This window comes from Oncorhynchus nerka, linkage group LG9a (genome assembly GCF_034236695.1).
Source record: "Oncorhynchus nerka isolate Pitt River linkage group LG9a, Oner_Uvic_2.0, whole genome shotgun sequence".
NCBI lineage: Eukaryota > Metazoa > Chordata > Actinopteri > Salmoniformes > Salmonidae > Oncorhynchus > Oncorhynchus nerka.
This window is the reverse complement of record NC_088404.1, coordinates 40,399,363-40,412,701: the sequence shown is the minus strand read 5'-3', so window position 1 is coordinate 40,412,701 and position 13,339 is coordinate 40,399,363. Positions and strand designations below refer to the sequence as shown.

General features: G+C 41.7%; 1 protein-coding gene across 5 annotated transcripts in view; it reads right to left on the bottom strand.

Annotated features, from left to right (window-relative positions):
• Positions 1-1,946: 1,946 nt before the first annotated feature.
• The window catches only part of LOC115134297 (nuclear pore complex protein Nup93), a 36,514-nt gene continuing 25,121 nt past the window's right edge, over positions 1,947-13,339 (bottom strand). For 4 of the 5 annotated variants that reach the window (XM_065022597.1, XM_065022600.1, XM_065022599.1 and 1 more), the window contains exons 12-21: positions 13,109-13,202; positions 11,449-11,640; positions 11,078-11,204; positions 10,293-10,410; positions 9,999-10,115; positions 9,739-9,857; positions 9,417-9,534; positions 7,804-7,887; positions 2,450-2,578; positions 1,947-2,215 (exon numbers count right to left, since the gene is read on the bottom strand). In XM_065022597.1, the coding sequence (XP_064878669.1) occupies positions 2,105-2,215; positions 2,450-2,578; positions 7,804-7,887; positions 9,417-9,534; positions 9,739-9,857; positions 9,999-10,115; positions 10,293-10,410; positions 11,078-11,204; positions 11,449-11,640; positions 13,109-13,202 (1,209 nt within the window). In that variant the 3' untranslated portion in view covers positions 1,947-2,104. The remainder of the gene's footprint in view (positions 2,216-2,449; positions 2,579-7,803; positions 7,888-9,416; positions 9,535-9,738; positions 9,858-9,998; positions 10,116-10,292; positions 10,411-11,077; positions 11,205-11,448; positions 11,641-13,108; positions 13,203-13,339) is intronic. The other variant, XM_065022598.1, reaches the window with a different exon arrangement.

Genomic DNA, 13,339 nt, shown 5'->3' with positions numbered 1-13,339 from the left:
TGCCACTAAGGAATAACTTTCAGGTGACCTCATTCTTGCTATGTAAAAGCCACCCCCAAAACAGTCATGCTTGGAATGTTTTGGTGTGTGTTTACCACTTCACTGCCTCAGTTAAAGGATGACCTTGGTATCAGTTGGTCATGTTGTGTAAAACAGCATGGTAAATGACTGTTACAGTCTCAGCTGAGCAACCATGTTGTGCCAGCAGCAGTATGTGTTCCTTTTCATTGAGTTTCCATTAAACCGCTGAACCTGCAGACAATTCTTGGTAAAGAAGCCTTACTTTTCAAAACTGTTGATCCCCCTGACTGCATTTGGGCCAAAATGTAACTTTGTTTTATTACTTACTGTATATCCAGAAAATATAACTTTTTAACAAAGCATTTCCTCCTGGAATACAAATAAATTAGTTTATTTGCCTCCTTGGGGCATAATTGTCCTCCATTATTAAATAAATTAAGTAAAAACTCACAATATCATGAAAAAACGTTTAATCAAATGCTTTTACACGACATTGAATTTAAAATCACAGCAGACATTTCATCAGGTGAACCGTAGGAACTCTTCCGCTCCTCAAAGCTGCTTGTTGCTTGCCCATTGGCATCTCGTTGGCAGTGGTGCAGTGCCACCCTGGTGTTGTGAAATAGCCGGGTTATAGCAGGTGTGTGGCATCGGCCTGATTCACAACACCAGCTGCAGCACACACACCTGAGAGTGGATCCACCTTGGCAGACGGTCCATGTCTTTTCCACAGAGCTCCAGACTGATCTTCACCAGAGCAGATGTGGTGCGTAGCAAGGTAATTGTCTGCAGAACTCATGATAAGGGCTGTGAGTGAAGTTAAAAAACTGCATTAAAAGAGCCCGCACAGTCAATTTGGTTTTCTCCATAATGAAGACAAGTCCCCTGTGGTGACAATGGAATCAGTTTGAGAGGAAAGGCTTCTCGACAATCTAGCGCAGCCAAGCAGACTACCATCTGTGTTCTCTTAGGGCATTTCCTTCCCTTCTAACCATCTGCCAATAAGTGTAGCAGTGTCATACATGATAGGGCCCATCACAATGTACTTTCAATACAGTCCCTCTCACCTACTCAAGAGTAGTATTTCTTCAGCTGCTGATAGTGTAGTCATAAAAAGGGGAGATGTTATCCAAAGAAACATACCTTTCTAAGCAAATCAATCAGGTATAACTAATAGCAAAGATTGGTATATCATCATCATCAATTCCTTATAACCACCAGCAGGGATACAATTTTGTATGTGTGGGTGTGCAGTTTGACCAATTTACAGATTACACAGTGGGTGCTGAATTGTCGTTCTAGCACCCACAAAATCGTATTAGCTGCCGGTTTCAGTTTGACATGCTACCTTTATAAAATCAATGGATTCTCCAAATGACATTTTTATCGACTGCGGAGGTGGATTCAATGTAGAACACACATCTTCTGGTGATGACAAAACTTTTTGCAAGATTTAGTCCTTCCTGGACCACTGGATTATGGCTAGTTCAATATGATTCCCAATTTCCTGTTGCTTCTATGACTATAGGCAGGCCATGTCTGAGGAATAGTTGGAGATCCTGGCAATTAAGCAATTCTTTCTATTTACCAAGAGTCAGATTATCTCATGGGTACCATTTTTATGTCTCAGTGTGCAGTTTTAGCAGCAAGAGTTCATCTGACTCTGGGAAAGTAGAAAAAAAGGGCTTAATTGACAAAATCTTAAAATATGCATTTTACCATATAATAATATCAAAGGGCATAATTGATTTTAAAATCAATAATTCCAAATGATTCTAACAGTACTTCCTTCAGCTTTCTTTAAATCCAGGTAGGACTCAAACCACTAATAATTGTATAGATGACCATGATGCATAATAATAAAATAAACAAGCAAACTGAAATACTAAATGCAAATTAATCAAATGAAATGAATGCGTAAGAAATTAAATTTAACTGACATTTTATTGAATTTTTGGAAAAAAAAATACAAATATGGAGCAACAAATAAGGACAAAGAAACATAAAATGGGGACGAAGCAAAACAAAATCTGACAGTTGATGAAAAGGGTGGGTATGGCTGGGGCTTGAAGGTATTTTGGGGTCAGTTCATCAGGACCTCCATCTGCACCAGCCGGGCATTGGTGTCGCCTGCCATGCGGTACGGGATAATCCCAGCAAACGTGATCAGTGCACGGGCTTGGCTGCGCAGCTGCTGTTGACACACAGAAAAGACATCTTAGAGCTGACAGAGAAATCAATCATGTGTCAAAACAGATAAAAACAAGACAGCACAGTACTCATTATTCAATGAAATATCACATAATGTAGCAGAGGCATGTCTTTACTGCCCAGTTCATCACAATGCACAGCCCCCAAAAGTCTTGAGAAAGTTCCTCAGGTTTTATCCCAAGGCCAGTATTGCCCTGAGAAATCACCGTCTCCTCACCGAGTCTCTGTCCTCGATGGACCTCTGTGGTCGACCTGGGGTTCCTGCTGCGGCCCCCTTCAGGCGCTTGCACTGCGTGAACAGGATATTCATGGTGGCCAGGAGTACCTCCGACAGATTATGCCTGACCTGGAAGAAGATGCAAATGAGAATAAGACAGAGACAGTAGGAAAAAAAAGGACAAGAGAAGATTACATGTACACTTTGGAAGTGTCGTGTTGCATACTGACTATAATTATATATACACATGAATATATTATATACACACACAACCGGTCAAAAGTTTTAGAACATCTACTCATTCAACAGTTTTTCTTTATTTTATTTTTTACTATTTTCTACATAGTAGAATAATAGTTAAGGCATCAAAACTATGAAATAACACAGATTTGAAGTAACCAAAAAGTGTTAAACAAATCAAAATATATTTTATAGTTGAGATTCTTCAAATAGCCACCTTTGCCTTGATGACAGCACACTCTTGGCATTCGCTCAACCAGCTTAATCTAGGTAGTCACCTAGAATTCATTTCAATTAACAGGTGTGCCTTGTTAAAAGTTAATTTGTGGAATTTCTTTCCTTCTTAATGAGTTTGAGCCAATCAGTTGTGTTGTGACAAGGCAGGGGGCTATACAGAAGATTTGGTAAAAGACCAAGTCCATATTATGACAAGAACAGCTCAAATAAGCAAAGAGAAACGACATTCCATCATTACTTTAAGACATGAAGGTCAGTCAATACGGAACATTTCAAGAACTTTGAAAGTGCAGTCGCAAAAACCATGAAGCACTATGGTGAAACTGGCTCTTATGAGGACTGACACAGGAATGGAAGACCCCAGAGTTACCTCTGCTGCAGTGGATAAGTTCATTAGAGTTACCAGCCTCAGAAAATGCAGGCCAAATAAATGCTTCACAGAGTTCAAGTAACAGACACATTGCTGCAAAGAAACCACTACTAAAGGACACAAATAATAAGAAGAGACTTGCTTGGGCCAAGAAACACGAGCAATGGACATTAGACCAGCGGAAATCTGTCCTTTGGTCTGATGAGTCCAAATTTGAGATTTCAACCGCCATGTCTTTGTGAGACGCAGAGTAGGTGAACAGATGATCTCTGCATGTGTGGTTCCCACCGTGAAGCATGGAGGAGGTGTGATGGTGCTTTACTGGTGACACCGTCTGTGATTTATTTATAATTCAAGGCACACTTAACCAGCATGGCTAACACAGCATTCTGTAGCGATACACCATCCAATCTGGTTTGCACACTTAGTGGGACAATCATTTGTTTTTCAACAGGATAATGGCACAACACACCTCCAGGCTGTGTAAAGGCTATTTGACCAAGAAGGAGAGCGATGGATTGCTTGCATCAGATGACCTGGCCTCCACAATCACCTGACCTCAAACCAAATGAGATGCTTTGGGATGAGTGGGAGCGCAGAGTGAAGGAAAAGCAGCCAACAAGTGCTCAGCAAATGTGGAAACTCCTTCAAGACAGTTGGAAAAGCATTCAGGGTGAAGCTGGTTGAGAGAATGCCAAGCGTGTGCAAAGCTGTCATCAAGGCAACGGGTGGCTACTTTGAAGAATCTAAACTATAAAATATATTTGGATTTGTTTAACACTTTTTTGGTTACTACATGATTCTTCAATGTGTTATTTCATAGTTTTGATATCTTCACTATTATTCTACAATGAAGAAAATAGTAAAACAAAGAAAGAAAAACCCTTGAATGAGTAGGTGTTAACATTTTTTACCAGTAGTGGCGGAAGTGTTGCCAACATTTACGATAGCTAATTTCAATTTACAAAAACAACATCAACAAAATCAAGTCTTTTGAGATTCTAGTCATGAAATCTATGCAGCCTACTCAATCACTTTTATAGCTACTGTTTACAGGCCTCCTGGGCCATATACAGCGTTCCCTGAATTCCTATCGGACCTTGTAGTCATGGCAGATAGAATATTCTAATTTTTGGTGACTTTAATATTCACATGGACATGTCCACAGACCCACTCCAAAAGGCTTTCGGAGCCATCATCGACTCAGTGGGTTTTGTCCAACATGTCTCCGGACCTACTCACTGCCACAGTCATACTCTGGACCTAGTTTTGTCCCGTGGAATAAATGTTGTGGATATTAATGTTTTTCCTCATAATCCTGGACTATCGGACCACCATTTTATTACGATTTCAATTGGAACAAATAATCTGCTCAGACCCCAACCAAGGATCATCAAAAATCGTGCTATAAATTCTCGGACAACCCAAAGCTTCCTAGATGCCCTTCCAGACTCCCTCTACCTACCCAAGGACGTCAGAGTACAAAAATCAGTTAACCACCTAACTGAGGAACTCAATTTAACCTTGCGCAATACCCTAGATGCAGCTGCACCCCTAAAAACAAAAAACATTTGTCATAAGAAACTCCTTGGTATACAGAAAATATCTGAGCTCTGAAGCAAGGTTCCAGAAAATTGGAACAGAAATGGATCTCCACCAAACTGGAAGTCTTCTAACTAGCTTGGAAAGACAGTACCATGCAATATCGAAGAGCCCTCACTGCTGCTCGATCAACCTATTTTTCCAACTTAATTGAGGAAAATAAGAACAATCCAAAATGTATTTTTGATACTGCCGCAAAGCTAACTAAAAAGCATAATTCCCCAAGAGAGGATGGCTTTCACTTCAGCAGTGATAAATTCATGAACCTCTGAGGAAAAGATCAAAAAGATCATTAGAAAGCAAATTACGGACTCCTCTTTAAATCTGCGTATTCCTCCAAAGCTCAGTTGTCCTGAGTCTGCACAACTCTACTGGGACCTAGGATCAAGGGAGATACTCAAGTATTTTAGTACTATATCTCTTGACACAATGATGAAAATAATCATGACCTCTAAAACTTCAAGCTGCATACTGGACCCTATTCCAACTAAACTACTGAAAGAGCTGCTTCCTGTGCTTGGCCCTCCTATGTTGAACATAATAAATGGCTCTCTATCCACCGGATGTGTACCAAACTCACTAAAAGTGGCAGTAATAAAGCCTCTAGAAAAAGCCAAACTTTGACACAGAAAATATAAAAAACTATCGGCCTATATCGAATCTCACATTCCTCTCAAAAAAAATGAAAAAGCTGTTGCGCAGCAACTCACACCCTTCCTGAAGACAAACAATGTATACGAAACGCTTCAATCTGGTTTTAGACCCCATCATTGCACAGACTGCACTTGTGATGGTGGTAAAATACCTTTTAATGGCCTCAGACCGTGGCTCTGCATCTGTCCTCGTGCTCCTAGACCTTAGTGCTGCTTTTGATACCATCGATCACCACATTCTTTTGGAGAGATTGGAAACTCAAATTTGTCTACACGGACAAGTTCTGGCCTAGTTTAGATCTTATCTATCAGAAAGATATCAGTTTGTCTCTGTGGGTGGTTTGTCCTCTGACAAATCAACTGTACATTTTGGCGTTCATCAAGGCTACGTTTTAGGACCACTATTGTTTTCACTATATATTTTACCTCTTGGTGATGTCATTCGGAAACATAATGTTAACTTTCACTACAAAGCGGATGACACACAGCTGTACATTTTGATGAAACATGGTGAAGCCCCAAAATTGCCCTCCCTGGAAGCCTGTGTTTCAGAAGTGGATGGCGGCAAATGTTCTACTTTTAAACTCGGACAAAACAGAGATGCTTGTTCTAGGTCCCAAGATACAAAGAGATCTTCTGTTGAATCTGACAATTAATCTTGATGGTTGTACATTCGACTCAAATAAAGCTGAAGGACCTCGGCGTTACTCTGGACCCTGATCTCTCTATTGATGAACATATCAAGACTGTTTCAAGGACAGCTTTTTTACATCTACGTAACATTGCAAAAATCAGAAACTTTCTGTCCAAAGATTATGCAGAAAAATTAATCCATGCTTTTGTCACTTCTAGATTAGACTACTGCAATGCTCTACTTTCCGGCTACCCGGATAAAGCACTAAATAAACTTCAGTTCGTGCTAAACACGGCTGCTAGAATCTTGACTAGAACCCCCAAAAATTTGATCATATTACTCCAGTGCTAGCCTCTCTATACTGGCTTCCTGTTAAGGCAAGGGCTGATTAAGGTTTTACTGCTAACCTACAAACATTACATGGGCTTGCTCCTACTTATCTTTCCGATTTGGTCTTGCCGTACATACCTACACGTACGCTACGGTTACAAGACTCAGACCTCCTTCCTGTCCCTAGAATTTCTAAGCAAACAGCTGGGGGCAGGGCTTCTCCTATAGAGCTCAATTTTTATGGAATGCTCTGCCTATCCATGTGAAAGACACGGACTCTGTCTCAAACTTTAAGTCTTTATTGAAGACATCTCTTCAGTAGGTCCTATGATTGAGTGTAGTCTGTCCCAGGAGTGTGAAGGTGAACGGCGAGGCACTGGAGCAACGAACCGCCCTTGTCGCCGGTTCCCCTCTCTCCACTGGGATTCTCTGCGTCTAACCCTATTACAGGGGCTGAGACACTGGCTTACTGGTACTCTTCCATGCCGTCCCTAGGAGGGGTGTGTCACTTGAGTGGGTTGAGTCACTGACGTGATCTTCCTGTCCGGGTTGGCGCCCCCCTTGGGTTGTGCCGTGGTGGAGATCTTTGTGGGCTATACTCGGCCTTGTCTCAGGATGGGCTTTCTCCTGTGGTTGAAGATGTCCCTCTAGTTGTGTAGGGGCTGTGCTTTGGCAAAGTGGGTGGGGTTATATCCTGCCTGGTTGGCTCTGTCCGGCGGTATCGTCGGATGGGGCCACAGTGTCTCCTGATCCCTCCTGTCTCAGCCTCCAGTATTTATGCTGCAGTGGTTTATGTGTCGGGGGGCTAGGGTCAGTCTGTTATATCTGGAGTATGTATCCTGTCTTATCCGGTGTCCTGTGTGAATTTAAGTCTCTCTCTATTTGTCTTTTTCTTTCTTTCTCTCTCTCTCGGAGGACCTGAGCCCTAGGACCATGCCTCAGGACTACCTGGCCTGATGACTCCTTGCTGTCCTCAGTCCACCTGGCCGTGCTGCTGCTCCAAGTTTCAACTGTTCTGCCTGCGGCTATGGAACCCTGACCTGTTCACTGGACGTGCTACCTGTCCCAGACCTGCTGTTTTCAACTCTCTAGAGACAGCAAGAGCGGTAGAGATACTCTGAATGATCGGCTATGAAAAGCCAACTGACATTTAATCCTGAGGTGCTTAAGAAGGGCTTAAGAAGGGCTTTATAAATACATTTGATTGATTGCTTGTGTACATATATACACAGTACCAGTCAAAAGTTTGGACACACCTACTTATAATATATATATATATATATCTCACCTCATCACTGAAATTGCGAAATGCAGCAACCCTTTCCTCCACACTGTCTTGACTCAGAGGGACCAGCTTCAGTCTCTCCATCACCTAACAGAGAGACAAAGAGAGAGTTGGAGGGGAGGAGTTAGGGACAGTTAAAGATTTACCCATTTTAAACGTTATATCGTTTTTGTGCATCTAAACACACAAAAACGATATAACATAACTTTATCTCCTAGAGTCGGTGCTTCAATCGAAGTTACATACCAAAAAATGATCATCAAAATCCGTCAGTTTAAAACTAGAGATTTTTTTTGCATTGGATACGTCTCAATCCACCACTGTCGAACTTCAGCATCTGCAGTGAAATGTGGCAGAGGTAGAACGAACGGTGTTTGTCAGACCATGAGACACGCCGAAAATCAGCCTGTTCAGGAAAACGTTCGTAGGGTCCGAATGGTTTGCCCTAAAAACTATTATGGAAAGGGGAGACTCTCACATTGGCGTTCTCCGTTTTGGTCTACAACCCCCACAAGTGTCAAGGGACTCATCTGAAGGTAACCGGTACAGTTTTTAAAAACAAATGGAAGTATGAAGGTAGCTTTGTGCTTACCCCAAAAAAGGGGATAAATATGTATTAAAAAATGTATATATATATATATATATTTTAAATATTTTCTAGATTTAGGACAGATACATTTTTTTGACTGGCCTTTTTGCCATTTTTGAATGTGTATGCAATGCGTTTCTAAGGGCTTTAGTTGTAAAGGCCAAAATCAATATTTTATCAAATAAAATATGAAAAATCATATATAATTGTTTTCCATTCAAAAAAGTGGGGCAATAGGGCTTGAAATTACAGAAATTTTAAAATGTTAAAATAGTTACAATAAAATGATAAACAATTTACTATAAGATTTTAGAATTTCTTATAACTGTAAAATAAATATGATCAAACTTTTTCAGACAGTACAAAATTGGAACTATTTCATAACTGCAGAAAGAATTCTCTTAAAATGTCCACTAAGAGGCGCAGAGACACCATTCAAATGTGTGCAGACTTCTTACAACTTCAAGTACAAAGTGATTTTGTCCGTCTGTGACCAAGATAAAGTGGTCTTTAATTATACACAATTATTTAGTATATTTTCATGTTGAGCTCTCTAAATCCTACTATTATTATTATTATAATAATTATTATTAATAAATTAATAAATTATTAATAAATTATTATTATTATTATACTACTGTTGCATCCACTAAATTATCCCGTTTCATGTGCGCTATTGCAAGCACAGATGTGAGTTTCCCAGACACAGGAAATTGTTCCTTGTCTGGATGGGCAAGAAAATGTGACACGTCACTCCCTATGTAAATGTGGGGTCTGAAACCTGACACTTCAAGTCAGCTCTGCTGGGAGAGTGGGAACAGAGAGATGGGGATTTCTGGCACTGTAAGACACGGACCCTATGATGTTCACAGAGAGCTTTGTACACCAAAATGTTATTCAGAACCAGTCTCCAAATAGGGGACTTAACATCTAAGAGGAGAGGAGGCTATCATAAAGCTTCTCAATGCCATCTGAATAAACAGCATTGCAAGTCATCAGGCAGGAAGCCCTGGGTGATAAGACTCACATCGTAGGCCCGGTCTATGTTTCCAGCATGGTACTCATCAAAGAAGGTCATGAGGTCCAGCAGCAGGTAGAAGGTGCTGTCTGCAGACTTCTCTCCAGCAACACCCTGGGTCCGGTACCTGAGTCAGAAAACAAGACCACACACTAAAGTTAGAACTGGGCTTAAATGGTCCACTTTTGATGAGGTCCACTCGTCTTTTTAACAATTGCTTTCAGTAAGCCTATATGATGCAACATCAAACATGATCTAATTTCAGTGGCAATGCAGAATGTAAATGATGCACAGTAAGTATGTGAGTGAGAGTAGATGGCAAGGATAGTACCGCTCAGCGATGGCAACAGCAGTGTTCTTCAGTCTCTCCTTGTTGGACTGGGCAGCGCTGACTTGGGCGATAACAGGACTCAGCAGCCTGTTCATCAGCTCTAAGACCTTGTCTGGATTCTAAAGATCAGAGGAGAAAAACAGAGGAATGTGAGGTGACATTTCACTATTTCCTACTCTTCCTCTACCCAGCCTGTAGCTCCACCTTGAGTAAACCCACTAGCACAGCTTGACCGCAACCTTTCCCAGAGCCCTGCTCACCTTGGCCAGCTCATACAGTCTTACTGCTTCCTCAAACAGGCCCTTGTTCTCAGCCTCCAGCGCCACTTTTGTGATAATGGCTCGAGTGTCTCCGGCAAATTTATCAATCACTCCAGGCTGGGGGAGAAGCACAACTCACAATCAGCTCTTTGAACGGCCTAAATAGAAATGTTCTGGGGTTCCACGAGCACAATGGAAAAATCAGCAGGACCACAAATGCTTTCACGAAAGGGATCATATTTAACTGAGTTAAATAATAATTAACAAAATTGAAAATGAAGGCGTGACCATTACCTTTCTGCTGCCATCTTTTTCCAGTCTTCCTAGAAGCATGTCAAACTCTCGACTCTCAATCACCAGCTCGCTAACACAGCACATGAACATGTTCTCTCCTTGGTTGTTTTTTTCATTCCTGTGTCCAAAAGGAAGAGAGGATACACATTCACATATTTGATTAACAAACTGAATGATTATATACACATGACATCTTTTAAATAATGATAGAGGTCTGAAGGCTCTCATCAAAATGAACCTGAATAGAAAGAGTAAACCAACCAAAGGCATGTGTGAAAGCCTCTGTAATCATTCATGGCCCACTGGGTTACTCATATGCATTGTGATTACATATTTTGATATTACTGCAATTTGAGGTTCCAAACATATTGCTAACCAAATATCTGCAAGACAAGAGAGAGCATGAGAAAACAAGGCTTTGATCAGTCATGGAAATAAGTGCTGAAAACAAGTTGGCACCCTATTTAAAAAGAAGAGGGAGAACAAGCTTTAGGATGAAAAATACTGGGAGTTTTGGCGCAGATACAGCCGACTAATGCTAGATAAAGCTACCTACAGTGGCAATAAATAAATAATCAAATAGATACTTGGGAGTCAAATAGCAAAACAATACTGAGATATGCAGCTGTATCGACTCCCCCCATGACTAAGCTTAACGTACCGTAGGAAGTCTACAGCCATGCCTCCAAGTCCTATTCACATTCAGTGGACTGGTGGAGAGAAGAGGTTCCCTCACCTGAGAACAGCATCTGTTAGGAGGATGGCCGCAACGTAGCGTAACGTACCGTAGGAAGTAGAAGTACTGTAGAGCCTCCCGGGGGTCTGTGGACTCAAACTTGCGCGTGTAGAGCATGAGCAGCCGGATGAAGTTGAGCCGACGCACCATAGGGGGGTCCCCAGCTTCCTGACTCACTGAAAGGTAGAAAACATTCACTAAGTATCGGCTCCAAAACTACAATGATGTTCACCTAGAAATTATGCCCCCTTTTTAAAAAGGAATCAAGCTTTGCATCCCTAATGATCAAGACCACATACTTCATGCAACAGTAAGTCAAGTCTCCTTCCAATATCTGCGAACTAAGACATCCTTTGTAGAACATGACTGATTGTCAATGTAGAGAAAAGTCAGACAGGTAGGTATCCTGACAGGACGTACACAGTTGTGCGCTCTGCCCTGATGACTTGAGCAGCAGCCGTAGCTCGTAGAGAACCAGAGCCACGTGAACTGCATGACTGCGTAGACGCTCCACCCGGAACAGGAAGGCCACAGCAGCCTCAAACTGGGCCGTGAGGAACAGCACCTGGAAGTACAGGAACGGCTGTTGGCTGGCTGAGAAGTGGGACTCTCCTGCAGATTGGAAAGGAACAGAAAAACGAAATCATTAGGATCACATTCACAACAAGAAAATGGAATATAGAACATGTTAAATCAATATAGATAAAGTCAGCAATTTACTGCCAAAACAACTTAATCACTTTCGTAAATGAGGGATAAAACGTATATTGAAATCAGGTATATTAAGCAATTAACATCCCATCATGCTTAGGGTCATGTATACAAATGCTGGGCAGGCCATTATTTTGGCTACCATTGCTATGCCTCCATGGGATGACAATGCCCCTATCCACAGGGCACGACGGTCATCGAATGGTTTGATGAGGATGAAAAAGAAGTAAACCATATGCAATGGCCTTCTCAGTCACCAGATCTCAACCCAATTGAAAGACTCCGGTGCGGTGCTTGAGACAGCGTTTTCCACCACCATCAACAAATCACCAAATTATGGAATTTCTCATGGAAGAATGGTGTCGCATCCCTCCAACAAAGTTCCAGACACTGGTAGAATCTATACCACGGTCCATTGAAGCAGTTCTGGCTCGTGGTGGCCCAATGCCCTCTTATGACACTGTATGTTGGGGTTTCCTTTATTTTGGCAGTCACCTGTAGTTGCTCAGTGTTACAAATATTAAAACATGTTCAAACAAACTATTCCACATCAACTTGCATTAATCCCTCTCAGTGAAGTTCATGTTCAACTGAGTAGGAAGAAAACATGAATACCTCAGCCATTTTGAAAGGCAGCAGGCTTATCTATGAGTCACAGTCACCTTTTAATACACTGTGTTAAAATGAGAGAGATAACAAGCCATGACTCATCCTCCAGTTGGGAGAGCTTTGCCTCCCTCTGTGGGATAAAACTAAAGAAAAGTTGAAGCTCTAAGAGTGAACAATGAAGCACTTCTTTATCCGAACAGATCAGATCCCAGGGGGGACTGAGAAGTGGTGCCATTACACAACTCTACTTTAAAAGTCGAGGCTTGGACGGTATACCGTCTATCAGGGTATTTTGAAATACAGACAATATGATTTTCAATACCACGATGCCCCTGCTTAGAACTATCTAAAATGTGCCTCATAATGTATCTCCATCTCAGGGCTCCAGCTACGCAGGTATGGTTTGCTAACTTGATAGCTAAGAGGCTAGCTTGTAAGATCAAGCTTCTTGGTTACAGCAGAGACAAACAATCCCCTCCTGGATCAAGATCCCTTCTGCCTAATTTGTTATGTGCGTCAAAATAAATCAATTACATGTTTTAACGTTTGGAAAGAAATAGTGCTTGTATGCACTGCTGGTAATATTGTATACCCCAGTACGGTACAGGAACGGTATGAAAGTACTCAAATCTGAATACCGCCCAACCCTAAGAGTCCTCCAGTCCTAGCCAGTATTCTCTCTTAGAACAGAATTAGTATCCAGGTCTATTTTCACTTCAGTAGTCTGGCTGTCATGTATCCTGCAGTGTTCTGAACTCACCGTAGTCCTCTAGAAGCTGTTTCTGTAGCTGGGCCAATGTCAGTCTATCCTGAGGAGCACTGCTGCCGTCGTCATCGAAGCACACCTGGTTGAGCTGTGGGCAGGGTGGACAGAACAGGTCTACATTAATGTCAGGGAGTATTGACAAGAGGCAAACCTATTTTACCTGATCCTCCCTAACTGGGCGGCAGTGCAGCAGTTAAGAGCGTTGGGCCAGCAATTGAAAGGTCG